Source organism: Glandiceps talaboti, chromosome 11 (genome assembly GCF_964340395.1).
Source record: "Glandiceps talaboti chromosome 11, keGlaTala1.1, whole genome shotgun sequence".
Lineage (NCBI taxonomy): Eukaryota > Metazoa > Hemichordata > Enteropneusta > Spengelidae > Glandiceps > Glandiceps talaboti.
In genome coordinates this window covers 12,116,463-12,132,596 of record NC_135559.1, presented here as the reverse complement: position 1 = coordinate 12,132,596, position 16,134 = coordinate 12,116,463, and the positions used below count along the sequence as shown (strand labels likewise).

The 16,134-nt window shown below is 36.1% G+C and overlaps 1 protein-coding gene across 1 annotated transcript in view; it reads right to left on the bottom strand.

Moving 5' to 3' along the window:
- LOC144442032 (inositol 1,4,5-trisphosphate-gated calcium channel ITPR3-like) overlaps nt 1-16,134 on the bottom strand; it is a 75,536-nt gene that overhangs the window by 26,189 nt on the left and 33,213 nt on the right. The window contains 14 exon segments of the mRNA XM_078131304.1: nt 358-417; nt 706-813; nt 1,221-1,307; nt 1,956-2,061; nt 2,540-2,727; nt 3,596-3,680; nt 4,026-4,135; nt 4,798-4,926; nt 5,447-5,543; nt 9,411-9,475; nt 9,927-10,050; nt 10,365-10,501; nt 10,875-10,982; nt 12,140-12,296. Coding sequence (XP_077987430.1) covers nt 358-417; nt 706-813; nt 1,221-1,307; nt 1,956-2,061; nt 2,540-2,727; nt 3,596-3,680; nt 4,026-4,135; nt 4,798-4,926; nt 5,447-5,543; nt 9,411-9,475; nt 9,927-10,050; nt 10,365-10,501; nt 10,875-10,982; nt 12,140-12,296 — 1,561 coding nt within the window.

Below are 16,134 nucleotides of genomic sequence, written 5' to 3'. Positions count from 1 at the left end.
TCCCCTGGGGCCATAAAACTGTTATCAATCCATGGTGTGTAATACAAGTCTATGCTGTTCCAAGTGAATGCAAACAATTTACTTGCAGCGAGCTGTAGCTCTCCATAACAACAATATATCTTCAAGAATTCTTAGATTGTTATCCCTCAACAAGGCGTTGAAATAAATACATTTCTGTCATCAGCAAAGTGTTTAAATTCGACACACATGAACACCTTAAAGTCGATCTTCCTAACATACCAGAGGATTTTTTACCAAATGACCCTCTTAGTGTTAAATAAAAAAATCCGAATTTAATAGATATTGGAGTGCAGTGGGGCGGTATCAAATTAGTCAAAATTGAAAGGTAATACTAACCATTCTAGCAGCACTTTTGTGATATCCAGGGTTTTTGATATTGTTTATAAACGGCATTACCTTTAACGAAAAACAGTATGACAGATTCAATGTAGTTCCACATTTTTTAAACGAACTATTCTGTTAACACACACACACACTCTCTCTCTCTCTCTCACACACACTCTCTCTCTCTCTATCTCTCTCTCTCTCTCTCTCTCTCTCTCTCTCTCTCTCTCTCTCTCCATCACACATTTACTGGCACTCATAAATAAAAAATATTCTTTCAATTGTTTAACTTATTCATCAGTAGACACAAACTGGCGAACATGACATAATTCATATACCCAAACACGAGATTTTACTAACCTCATCATGGGGTAATTCTGTCACGTTTAGTAATGCTTTTGTGGCTGACCTCATCGTATCCAAATGAGTCTTATTGTGTATTGATGTGTGATTTCTTTTCACAAAGGCCTAAGTATATAATATAAAAAGAACAGCATTAAATAGTATTTATCTTTTCAATTTCTATTTCTGCTGTTTTTTCAGACATTTCGTTTTATTTTCCATTAGCAGTCAGCAATATTCTTTTCGATACAGTGATCATATGAAAGTATTATTTTGTTGATGCGTCTTAGTCAGGGCAATGACCTTTCAAAACATTGTACGTCACGCAAAGTTAGTTGTTGATAATCAGCAACCATAGCGAGTTTAATTATACATGAACAGAACAACTCCCCGGCATTAAAATGTACTGCAGATAGAAATGTTAACGGATGTATATATTGTTAAGAAACCGCAGCTAGCTAGATCAGATAGGTATTAGACAGGTCGACAGGTAGGTAGGTAGTTTTTGGTTCATTACAAATGTCATTACTTACCAGAATACTTCGAGTAAGATTATTGAGTGTTTGAATTTCTTCAGGATAATTTTTGTCGTCTCTGTGGTGGATGTGCTTACAGAAAACCTGCATTTGATTGAGAACAGACAATAGTCTAGGGTATGCATTATATCGACTCTTTTTATTGCATTGTAAATGCATTTAAATATTATCTGGTAGCCTTGGGAATAGCTTTCCGAGTGCAAATCTCCCAGAAAACTAAACAGTGTTGTTATTATACCGTACATTTGTAAATTTGTTTTCTTTTAACCTTATCGATTCATATCAAAATTTAAAAAAAAACGTCCATAAGGCAAACAAAATGTGTTTCGGATATCCCAACCAACCCTTGTTTAAGCCGCCGACTCAAAACATTATTTAAATATTTAAAACATAGATAATTGTCTCCATGACATTCATTCCCCAGTGATACTCGGAAATATTCAAGCTGTATTCTAACTGACATTTCATTCGGTTTTAGGTCGACGCGATATATTAAAAAAATAAACACTATGATACAGATAAGATAAAATAAAATCCCGACCTACCTACCCTATTCTCTGAGGCCCTGTTAATCGAATTCCGAATTACACAATATTTCATTGACTAATAATATTTGTTACTGATTAGAATGATTTTGAGATATACATGTCTGTTTGGTATATCTTAAAAATATTTAAAGCCATAACGTATGAAACTATATTTTAAAAGTTTCGCCAATATTGATATTCCTACCTCGAGTAAAGGAAATACACCTTCCAGAACAAAATATAAAGATTCATGTTCACGTTCCACAGTTTGAATGAACTGGTTCAGGTTTTTCAGTATCTGCCAAAAGTCACTGGGAGTAAAGAACGATATAGATGAATTAATGAGTCACATTTTCAAAGATTCACTACAATGATAATTGTTTACTTAAAAGGATTCTATTTTTGAACTTCACATTTGAAACGTGATTGCATAAAAAGTGTTATCCATTAAGTAGTATACTTTACGGTTAATAACTCATCACCACTAAGAACATTTAACTGAAAAAAATTCAAAGATTAAATTAAATTTTGAAAATGATACGGCTGGGTTGACTGGAACACATTAAAGGATCAAATTTGTGAAAGCATATTATCGATTCAGAAGCAAATGGCAGCGGAAAGTCTCAAAATTGGCAACTTGCCGATTCAGAGACGGCCACTCTTGACTCCACTCCACGCGTAGAATGCCCGTGTACTTTGCTTTTTAGAAATTACCCAATAATTTTAGGGTTTATTTTTCATGTTATCCATCTATTTTTGAAAAAAATAAAAGCGTTATTTTTATCTTGCCTATAATGTGACAATTCGTCTGCTCCACTATCCAAAGTCCCAGTACCAGTGTTCATATACACCCATAGTAGGAACCTAGCAAACGGTTTCTTGATTTTGCTGCCGATTGTTTCGTCGATGAGAACTGATAGTAAATCTTCAATTGTGAAGATAGTCTGGCAGATTGACTCAATGGAGGAGTTCTTTCCCTAATAAAAGAAATATACATATCAAAGCTGTATGCGTACAGAGCGATAATTGACAGAGGGTAATTGTGGCGTATCAGTTATTGGAACATCCCATCTTAGAACAGTTAAACACAAATACACATGGACATGCAGGTACGCACACGCACATATATACATGTACACTCGCGCACGTACGCACGCATGCACGTACTCACACAGAACTCGAACATTTTGTAGTTAAACACGCATACGCCTAGGCCATCATATCATTATTTACACCTAGTAGATCTTGACAGTATTCATTGGTGAAGTGCTGACACGAATTTGAAATCTAGGCAGTAGTGGAAATCATGTATTTCTTTTGAAAATATGTGATGTCTTTCAGGCAACAGAGTTGCTTAGTATTTCCAATTCTGGGAAAATGTTTCGGTCGTCGGATAATTAGAAGGAATATCATCATTTGTCTCAGATAATATCAGATACGAGCATGGAATGTTTTAAGGGGAATGGAAAGACTAATAAATGTTATTTGTCACTAATATTAGTTTTGACTATTACAAGTATTCACTATTGACATTAAATAAAGTAAAGTATTCACATGTGAATAGTGAATGGCATAAGAATAGTATGGAATAACATTCATGGCAATGATACATTTTGTAGGTTTAACAATAATATACTATACGAGTTAAAAGTCCGTTTTACTCCCCTTAGTTGACTGCACGTACATGTGCCACTCTTTGGGGTGCATTTTCTGGCCCTTTTGTCTAAACTTGCTTCTTTATTGTTAAAGCTGAAGTCGACAACGCTAACCTCACATGTACACCCCACCAGAGTTGACCACTGATACCACTCCTGGGCTATACCCTTACAAACAGGCCTGACTTACCTCAGCACATGTAGCCAATAGATCAACCAAGGCCAGCATGTATGATAAATCTTTGTTCCCCTCTGAAGCCTTCAATACACCCATTCTGTGAATACATGAAACAACATTTCGCATCCAGAACATGCATGCTTGTTTTCTACTCTAAATCCTTGATGCTCGTAGTCCTGTGACACAATGTGCATTGCACCCTGTTCTTATCACTCTCACAATGATTTCGTTCAGTTATTTGAAGCATCAAAGCGGTCGTTTACTCACTAAGTATTATACGAATCAAGTACAGTTATTAATTATTTCTTTTTTTCCTTTAATTGGATGCTTTACTTTGCAAGCTTTTCATCAGAGAAAACTCTTTGTCTCTGTAGTTATATGTAGTTTGGCAGTGAATAATTCACCCGCGATGATTAACACGACAAGTAATTCAAGTTCATACCTCGCTTCTTGGGTCTTGTCGATAACTTTAGCCACATCTGATCTGTATTGCATGAAGAATTTCATTACAAATAACTGGTTTCGTTTCATTGGCAAATTCAGTTCTTCCACCTGATTGGAAAGATCAACATGGCCATCACGTGTAACTGTAACAATATCGTTCATTAAACAGTAATTTAACACCTTTTTGAGTTACGTTTAGGAGAGTTTTGTCAAAATGGGATGATGCGTGGGTAGATTAGTCTCCTGCTGTTGTTTCCTTCATGCATTGTTATTATTGTTGTTCTTGTTTAATATATACAATAATAGGTTACATTTTACTGGTGCCCCGAAATTGACATTGTATTATTATCTTGTATTTACGCTTATTTCAGAAAAATGCTCCATATACAGACTCAGAAAATAAAAGTAAGGAAGAGAATAGAGCGTAGAGGAAATTTTAGAAATGGAATATACATAGTGTACATCTGCATATAAATATCACTCACCAGACACCTATAACCCACCAGAAAAACTATTGATTATTTTCCAATCTGAAACAACGACAAGATGTGCATATCGTGGCGTATAATAATGTTATAGCACCATTATTTAAGCTCAATTCTCAAAATACCAAATCTTGCACACATTACTTCACACACTTGCCTTTATTGATTCAAAGTTACACATTTCTTGGTATTCGACAAAGTAATCGATAATTCTTAAGAATGTTAAAATCAACACATTTGAGTAATCTGAAACAGATGGTCAATACTTAAACATTATTCAGTTACCTTGACAACTGCATTGAGTAAGTCAAGAAATTCTGGGACTTCATTTGAATGTTCTTTTATCATGAGCATTATCTTCTGGACCTCGTGTTCTTTTATGATCAAACAGGTCTTCTTGTTGCCTGTAAACACCTTAAGAAATAAGCAAAATAAAAAAATATGGATTTTTAAAAATACATTCTATTAATATCATCTGTATGACTGCAATGATGCAGGTTCCTCCAAGCACTCTGGTTTCCACCTTGCATTCTGAACCACAGCATGTCTGTTTTTAGGGTTACCTGTAGACATCACTAAATGATAAAAATAGTTTTAAAAAATCAATAGAGGTATGGTGTTTATGTTCATAAATTTATCTTCATTTTGCATCAAAGAAATACTGTTAGCTCATCGAAGTGAAAGCTGTCACCGAGTATCTGCCAGGTATTCAATGTCAACTATTTTCTGGAAAAATATTTTAACATTTACAATTTAAAGTGATGCATTGTACCTAAAAGACACGTATTTCCTTCAATGTATAAGCAATACACGATATATAGAATTTCACAAGAACAGCTGCAGCCTTTTCTTCTAAAAGTGTTAGTAGATTCAAAGCAATCTCATGAAAGTTAGTGATTTTACCCCGATAGGGAACAGATTTACTTTTTCTTACCTCTGTCAGTGCTTTAGCCATTTCTACCTCAGCACCTTTGACATTGAGTAATACATCCAGTCTATCATACAACCTCATCTGTATTACGTCATTATCTCTAAAATAAAATAAAATGAAATACTATTTCAAATCCATGTAATGAAGACGTAATAAATCAATATATATATATATATATATATATATATATATATATATATATTCTGATTATTTTCATTAATAATAGTCGAATCATGCTAAAATGTTCGCAGTCCTTTGATCCATATATGTATATGTATATATATATATATATATATATATATATATATATATATATATATATATATATATATACCATGAACTACACAGTTCTGACCCAAATATTTCGGAGACTGGGCTCCTCTTCATCGAAAGGTCTCCAGTTCTGTCAAACAAATCAAGTTCTCCTCTTCATCGGTGGGTCTCCAGTTCTGTCAAACAGATTTGTTTGACAGAACTTGAGACCCATCGATGAAGAGGAGCTCAGTCTCTTAGAAATATTTGGGTCAGAACTGTATGGTTCATGACATTATTCATATATAGAACCTCAGTGTAAAGTATATATATATATATATATATATATATATATATATATATATATATATATATATAACTCGGTGAGTATCAATCTGCTATAAGACAGTGCTCTATACCGCAGTGGCAGAGCGTAATAGTTTTGGTAGTACTGGAACTCTTTCTTGGGTGTAACTCGGAGTTTCACGCATATTGCGATCATCAGACACTCAGTGTCTGATGATCGCAATATGCGTGAAACTCCGAGTTACACCCAAGAAAGAGTTCCAGTACTACCAAAACTATATATATATATATATATATATATATATATATATATATAATTAATTGACTGGGTGTTGATATAACCACATAAAAGGGCTCAATACGGTTAGTAGAGCGAATTATATACAGGTTTCGAAAATATGAACAAAATTACATGCTATTGACCCTACAGAACTGTTTCGTGAGGTGTATTCCTCATTCATCAGGGGTAGAATGAAATAATAGTATCTGCGTTGCCTTACCGTTAAATTCTATTATTCTAATGTTCCTAACAGGGAATATCAACCTAGTAACATAGCGTATTTGCATAGTTAATTGTTCTGCAATAATGATTTATGTCTATGCCTACACGACGACACAAGTTCATTCCGTTTGTTTAGAGTGCAGCGATGAGGCTGACAAATTATAATGTACTTTTCAGTTATGCAGAGATTACATCTCTGACTGGAGCTGTTGTATGGTCGTGCGCGCCGTGCGATAATTTTCCACGTGATGTTGTAATCAATTTCTTTATCCTTAAGAAACCATACATACTTACTTAGTTCTGTTGAGATTCTTGACAAATTGTTGCGGAATGAAGCTGTGTGGTTCCTGTACCGTGTATTGAACTCGTTTTCAGTAAGTCCGACATACGTTTCGCGGATATTGGTGTCTTTGCGCTGAACTGTTGCCTGGTATACCACGCTGCTTTGTAAACATTTCCCGTCCAGGGGACATGTGTCCTTCACGCGACAGTTACATAATTTAGTATTCTCGTTTTTACAGCTGTTCTGGGTAGACAGATGTGTTTTATTGTGTTTGTCGATGAGACGTTTAGTATTAGTTACACAACTGTAACTAATTTTAATTGTGTTACGATTGAAGATTTTCCTGAGGTTGTTCCCTTGTGGAAAGCACTTGTCTACCAGGGCGAGGAATTTTTTACCAATATTAGTGGAGACACTCTTGCTGAAGGGTGGGTTATACCATAAAATATTATTCCGTGGCCTATATTCTTCCTACCTATAGTTGCGGGGGGCTTATATTCAAGTTTGTATTTATATGTAATCTCTGCATAACTGAAAAGTACATTATAATTTGTCAACCTCATCACTGCACTCTAAACAAACGGAATGAACTTGTGTCGTCGTGTAGGCATAGACATAAATCATTATTGCAGAACAATTAACTATGCAAATACGCTATGTTACTAGGTTGATATTCCCTGTTAGGAACATTAGAATAATAGAATTTAACGGTAAGGCAACGCAGATATGATGAGTGAGGAATACACACCTCACGAAACAGTTCTGTAGGGTCAATAGCATGTAATTTTGTTCATATTTTCAAAACCTGTATATATATATATATATATATATATATATATATATATATATATATATATATAATACAAAAAATCTCTCCTATTTGATGATAACATTCCATGGGTTGAGAGAGACAACAAAGATATGTTTGACGTGACTATGGGAAGTTATGATGGAGCCGAGATTTGCGAACTATCTGGTTCCTACATCCTAAGTACTTTTGCATCGCAGTACTCTAAAGACCATGTAGGTGTATACAGGGGTGACGGTTTAGCTGTTTTCCACAAAATATCGGGTAACAAGGCAGAGCAGATAGAGAACAATATCACAAAGATCTTCAATGACATCGGTCTGAAAGTAACCATTGAAGCTAACCTGAAAATTGTAAATTACCTCGATATCGTATTAGACCTTTCCGGTGGGAAATATTACCCATACAGAAAACCAAACGACAACCCAGTCTACATCAATTCACAGTCAAATCACCCACCGGTTATCATCAAGCATCTCCCAGCATCCATAAATTGAAGACTGTGTGACATCTCATGTAGTCATAATGTTTTCATCCAGGCAGCACCCCTCTATGATGACGCACTCAAAGCAAGTGGCTATAAAGACAACCTTGCTTACACAGATAGAATTGACACCATCAAGAGACGGAGAAATAGGAAACGTAATGCCATCTGGTTTAATCCCCCATAGTCAAAACGTAAGCAATAACGTCGGGAGAATTTTCCTCCAACTTCTTGGCCGTCACTTCCCTTAGGAGCACAAGCTTAAGTTACATAAAATTTTCAACAAGGGGAATGTGAAAGTGAGCTACAGTTGTATGAATAACATGGCTTCCATCGTCAAAGCTCACAATACTATGATCCTTAAACGCGGAAATGAAGCTCCCATAGGGACATGCAACTGTCGTGATAAATCAACTTGCCCGCTTGATGGGAAATGCCGATCAGATAATATCGTCTACAGGGCCCAGGTCAAAATAAACAACAGAGATACCAAATCCTACATTGGCTCAACAGAAAACAGCTTCAAAACGCGTTACAGCAACCACAAGTGTTCTTTCGCCAATAACAAATATGGAAATTGTACTGAACTTTCAAAGTATGTCTGGAAAATAAAGGAGTCGGGCCACCAGTATTCCACCAACTGGGCTATCATTGCCCATGCAGCCGCCCACTCTAATGCAACAAAAAGGTGCAACGTGTGTCTTACAGAGATGTTTATCATCAGTGCAAATAAATCAGGACTCCTTAATAAACGATCAGAACTGATTTCAAAGTGCCGCCATGAAAACAAATACATTCTTTCATTCCACCATGTCAAACCTCAACGCGCATCACATCCGGGTACCAGTTCTTCTGCGAGTTCGAATTCAATCACTTGAATTTCCGTTAAAATTTAGTCGTCCGAAGATCGTATTCAAGCGTGAAACTCCGAGTAACGGCTCCGTACCACAACTTGTGTATTTTGTGTGTGTGTATATATATATATATATATATATATATATATATATATATATATATATATATATATATATATATATATATATATATATATATATATATATATATAATCAAATTCACAAACGAAAAGTGACACGTGTAGGATTCGAACCCACGTCCTGAATACTAGCCAACTTAATATACTTAGCAATTGCTTTATTATACCAATTCCTAAGTTGCTGACAGAGTTTGAGAACATGATTGCATTATACCATACATAAACTAGCTTATATATGAGGATCTTGTAAATGATTATTTATTTCTTTACTTTGTATTGCTACTGTATAGGATGTAGAATACATATTAAAGTTACCGTATTATTTATTTGAAACATACCTGGCAATCACTTTTAGAAAGATGAAACACTTCTTAAATATTTTCGGAAGACCTCCATATTGTTCCTATTCAATACACAAAGGGGACTATTAAATGATATTTTCAAATAAAATATGCGACTGCGTTTCAAAATACTGTAAAATGTATTATTTGGAAATATTATTTATCAACAGTCTTTATTTCTAAGTAAACGTTATTGACATGCCTTAGTTTTTATTACTTTATCATGTGGTGACAACTAAGGTTACTGCCATGCATATTTTATATTCGGCATGTTTATAATTAAAACTCAACATTTTGAACGACAATTAAAGAGATATGTTGTGGTTTCGTATTGTTTTCTTTCATTTTAAATTCATTTTATCACCTTGAAATGTTAAACCAATAGCTCTACTTGAGAATCGCACCAATTTAGTTTATCGTGCGATGTACTGATTTAGAGATGAGCTGCAAATTACCATTTAACGCATTGCCTTAAAATTGCCATTTTGTACTTTGAGTAATCTCTTTACATACCAGCGCCTTCACATTGACTTCCTTCGCAAGAATGTCAAAGATGTCATCTAGAACACCAAAGTTGTACATGATAGTCTGGTTAATGTAATGACTCTCCTCTGCACTATCACTCAATGAACAATACCTGTCACAAAATAAGACATTAGTTCATTCCAGGCCCGTCTTCATACGTCACAGAATCTCGTATTTTGTAGGCTTTTGGCAGACGAAATCATTCACATTCATCATTTATCTAGCATATAATTTTTATGTCAATAACAAGTACCAAGTCATGGAATCAAAGAAATCACTCAACATTATACACTTGTTTGTGCCCTTTTCTCTCTAATAATAGTATCCTTAACTATAATTGTTGTTTTCCTGGTATACCATCACCATTCAAGTAAACAAATCACAGATCTTAATTTCCAAAACAAATCAATAAAAAATCATACTTACGAGATCATCTTGTCCAGAATTTCCCCCATACTTGTGCACTGGTCGTCGCTTAATTTAGTCTTTGAAAGTCGTTGAAGTACGGGAAGGTGTTCATCACACCATTTTAACACTCCAACAGAATCGTCAGTCAGTAGAACCTACCAAGAAATAACACGCTGAGAATACTCAAAATGTGAAGTTAGCATTCAATTTTATTCCGACTGAAGGTGTAGGATATAATGTTGAGTCCTTCTGAAGCTGATATATTTTGTCACGAATTCTTGGCCAACTTGGTCATTTTGGTCATGTTCTCCAATCCATGACCGAAGAATCCTCAAGGATCACCGTAACATGCTCACAGAAAAAACAGCATCTTACCTTACACGATTTGAAAAAAATAACACCATGCAAGAATGCTTACTAATCACGCGGTTTCGAAGGAATACTGTGGTGCTCACAATTTAGCAGTCGAACAGGAGACATTTTGCGAAAAGATTGTGGGCATGCATTTGACAACTTTTTTTTACTAACCTTTGCCTGTACAGCTCTATCGAACAAAGTTGAGTAAGCGGAAAAGTGTCGATTTAAGAGATACATGGATTTTTGAATCATCTCATCATATTCGGAATTTAATAAAACCTGTATAAAATTAAAACAAATAGATGAACTTGAGATTATGCCATTAGAAGTTAAGATTGCATTTTAAACAATGCAACATGAGATTGGAAGGGGTCATTACGCATATTTATCATATATATATATGCCAAGTGAAAACCCGAACATTTCTGAATATATTGATTATATTTTTCACTTTTCACTTGGCATTTCTCTGTCTCGCCAATTTTTCCTTTGAAAAAGAATATTTATTCGAAACGTCGGATTTAACAGCTATATATACGGACTGGTTTATTAGTTCCTTATGCATTTCTTTTTTCAACATAAATATTCTTTATATATATATGTATATATATATATATATATATATATATATATATCAATATATATCAATTTGATGTGAATTTGAAGTAAATTTTGAAATTAAGTGAAAATAGGGATATTTTAAAGACGAATTTAAAAATAGAGAATGTCAACAAACAAGCATACATACATACATACATACATACATACATACATACATACATACATACATACATACATACATACATACAAACAAACAAACAAACAAACAAACAAACAAACAAACAAACAAACACGTGACAAGAATAATATTCAGCACACCATGACAGTTGGAACAATTTTCTTGGTGATATCTTCGTTTGATGTTTCCTTATACATGTTTGTAAGCTTATCGACAGCAAACTTAGTAACGCTGTAAGAGATAGAATCGGAAACTGGTCAGTACGTTTACCTGTTTAATATGATGTAAAAATCAGACAAAAGAATATTGTTAATGGGACATGGTCTGGGACATGATGTGTGTATCTTATGTCATTTGCTGTTGAGTTGAAATAAAAGTTCACTAACGTATTATGTTTTACAAAGAAATATACCTTACTGAGATATGTCTACCATCGGTAGTCACTGGCAGACCTCTTACATTATAGGGTACTGCATTACTTTACTTACTATACTACCATAATTACCGTACTACTACTACTACTACTACTACTACTACTACTACTACTACTACTAAGCCGAGTGGACGTAGTGAAAAGGTGCTCCCGAAATCCTTCGAAATCAAGGCTCCTGGTGACCATCTATCGGAATTTACACATCGTTTGTCTTGGTAGGACATCAAACTACCTCTTCGTAAGTTTATTTTTGTAATTTGTTACCGGTTTTCTGCTTTTTAAAGCCTTTTTGCTGGCCCGATCTGGGTTACGGTAGGCGTAACCAAGATGGCCGCTAACATCACGGGGCATGGCCGTGATGTGTTCCGTGACATGACCCAAAAACATGGGATACGATTTCAATCTTTCGAGGGTGTAAAACCTGAAGAATATGTCAAACAAGTTGCCGAGATAACTGGTCCTGAAAACGTTATTGCAGCCTCAAGAGCAAATGGGGCTGTTGTGGTTTTTGTAAACTCTGTCTCTTGGGTCGGGACAGTATGTAGCATCGGTATAGACATCGACGGATGTTGGGCTCATGCCGAACCACTCGTTAAACCTTCCACAAAACTTATCCTCTCAGGCGTACCACCTTACATTCCTCAAGCCATACTTGAGGGAGCAATTACACAATACGGTAAAATTGTCAGCCCAATGAAACCCATTCCACTCGGTTGCAAACTTGAAAGGTTGCGACATGTAAAATCATTCCGTCGTCAGGTGCATATTATACCACACGAGGGAATTGAAAGTCAGGACTTACAAGGTATGTTTCACGTATCATTAGAAGGTAGAACATACAGAATATATCTTTCAACTGACGAACCAAGATGTTTCAAATGCAACATGGTTGGGCATTTCCAACGCCAATGCCCAAACACAAACAATGACACCCGACAGGACAACATCGAAAATAACGAGACACAAACCAACAATAACGACGAAACAAATGTAAATACCACTCAAAGAACACCTGAAAGACAAAATGCAAACGAAGACACGGGTAAAGACACACCTGATAACACAACTATACACATGGACGATGAAACTGACAATACAACAGATGACGTACCGATCGACGAAACAGACAACTCAGCCAGTACAAAGACAAAGGAGAAGATTACTACTATACAAATAGAACGTGAAAACGACACACAACAAATGAACGAAACCGATACTGTTGGTACTGACAATATACAAACAGAAATCAAAGACAACGATATCCAACAAAATGACAGCAACACTACTCCAAAACTTCCGAATACTAAGTCAAACAATGTCGATTCTAATGAAGAAGAGAGGGTACGAACCCCTCCTTCACCCTCCTCCAGCGCTCCCTCAATCCCTTCGGACATTGCGTCCTCCTCTTCCTCAGCCACACCACCAATTTCAGTTGACCTTTCTGGGCGATTGTTACAAAGTGGAGAGGCATCAAACGACCAAGACTATAATTCGGATTCACAAGACCTTTTTATAGTACCAGAAACCCAAATGTCACAAACTGAGCCAAACTTTAATTATGTCAATGAAGACACCAACGAAGATGAGATAGAATCCATCTCATCGGAAATGTCAGATGTGTCCCTATTAAATGAAAGTCAACAAGGACCATCTACAGACTCTATCAGACAATTTCTAAGTGAAACCATGCACTCAAAAAAAATCATAGAAAAATGCAAACAGTTCTGTCCAAACCTCAAAATCTTGACCCACGCTTTCAAACATTACCGTTCAACACAAGCACTCACTACATCGCAAAAAGCTAGAATCCACAAAATTAGAACAAAGGTACTACACTACATCAAGACAACCGGATATAAAACTAAGAACAACTGAACACATTAAAATCCACTACACACAACATGGATACACAACGATATCTATTTTTATTGTTAGCCATTATGACAGGCTTAACATGTACAACACTCAACGTTAGAGGTTGTCGCGACTCCTTTAAAAGATACCAGGTGTTCGAATATTTGAAAAATAACTCACGGGCAGATTTCCATTTACTTCAGGAAACACACACAACCCCCACTGACGAAACAACTTGGCAACTAGTTTGGCGAGGCAGAGGCCTATTTTCCCATGGTTCGGTCAACCGCGGCGGTATCTCAATTTTGTTTTCTCCAAATACTAAAGTTAATATTCTAACCAAACGTGATCTCCTTCCAGGCCACCTTCTCTCTACCAATGTAATGATAAATGACCTCCGTATTCATATAATAAACATTTACGCACCAACTGACGCAACTGAACGCCTGGAGTGTTTTACAATCCTTGAACAACATTTAAATTCCATTAAAGACTCTGACAACCCAATCTACTTGGGAGGGGACTTCAATTGTACAACTGACCCCCGGATAGATCGTAACCGGGGGTCCGAGCCAGATATCAGAACGTCAAACTTCCTCACAAATTTAACCCGACGCTTTAAACTTGTTGACGCATGGAGAAACCAACATCCAGCATCACTTAACTATACATGGCATTGCGATCACGACAATGCGCATGCGCGACTTGACAAAATTTTTGTGAATAAACATTATATCAACCGTATCAAAAAGTGTTCAATCCTGAACTCCTCCTTGGCCTTTTCGGACCACTCACTTGTCACCCTTTCAGTATCCCTAAAAAGTGTCAAAAATCGGAACCCAGTTTGGACCCTTAATACCTCTATCCTTGAGGAGGAAAACTACAAGGGGATTATTTTTAATTTCTGGAAAAACTGGGATAAACAGAAGGACAGTTATCCAAATCTTCAACTTTGGTGGGACATTGGAAAACAAAAAAGCAAGCAACTCAGAAAACAATACTGTAATAATAAAGTGAACCAAAACAAAACCGACAAACATAACCTTGAAACCGAAATAGCTGCTCTTGAAAGTCAGCTCAGTAACCATGGCTACAACTCAGCCGTTGAAAAAGTATATCAGGAGAAAAAGACTCTGCTCACCAATTTGACTAATCAGGAAAACAAACACGCAGGTATTCGGAACAGACACAAATATCTTAATAACTCAGATGCTCCTGACAATGTTATATACAAACTTAACGAACAAAAGAGAACAAGAAAATCTATCATCCAACTTCAAAACGGAAATGACAATACAATAACTGAAGATCCGACCAAAATCAGAAAAACGATTCGTCAATTTTACGAAGAACTTTACACCCCCGAACCCACTGATCTGACTTCTACCTCTGAAATTCTTAATAACCTTCCTCAAATTAACGAATTTGACCGCGATTTCCTTGACAGTGAAATTACACTCGAAGAAATGACAAACGCATTAAAACTTCTCCCGAACGACCGCACACCTGGCATTGATGGTATCCCAAACGAGTTCTATAAAACCTTTTGGTCAGTACTTGGAAACGATTTCCATGAAGTTATGATGGCATCAATAAATCAAGGCATCCTACCAAACTCGTGTAAGCGTGCCGTGACTACGCTCATTCCTAAAACAGGCAATACAAATTTACTGAAAAACTGGCGTCCCATAAGTCTTCTCTGCAGTGACTACAAAATACTGACAAAGACACTCTCTCTCCGTCTCAGGAACGTGATAAGTTCTATCATCCATCACGACCAAAGTTGTAGTATCCCTACCCGTCAAATTCATGACAACATTTCTCTGTTACGCGACAGTATCACCATGGCCAATGAAAACAACATCCCACTTGCTATACTGGCACTTGACCAAGAAAAGGTCATCAATATCTTTTTGACACTTTACGCTCGTTCGGTTTTGGAAATAAATTTGTTGACTTGATTCATTTAATCTATAACGAAGCACAATCTTTAATTCGAGTGAACGATACCCTAACTTCGCCAATTGATTTTGCCAGGGGAATTAGACAAGGCTGTTCACTTTCTGGGCAACTTTACGTCATTGCCATTGAACCCCTTCTACACCACATCAGAACTAAGAGTAAAATAACAGGTTTAGACATTCCAAACTCACACAACAACAAATGTAAACTTTCTGCATACGCAGACGATGTCGAGGTTTTTATTACTCGCGACGAAGACTTAAATGAACTCAATCACTCACTAGTTATTTACCAACAAGCATCCAATGCCAAGATCAACTTCAGTAAATCAAAGGGTTTGTGGTGCGGCTCCTGGCGTGAACGTCACGATAACCCCCTTAACATCGAGTGGAACAACAAAGGCCTGAAACTCCTTGGTATTTTACTTGGCAATACTGAATCGT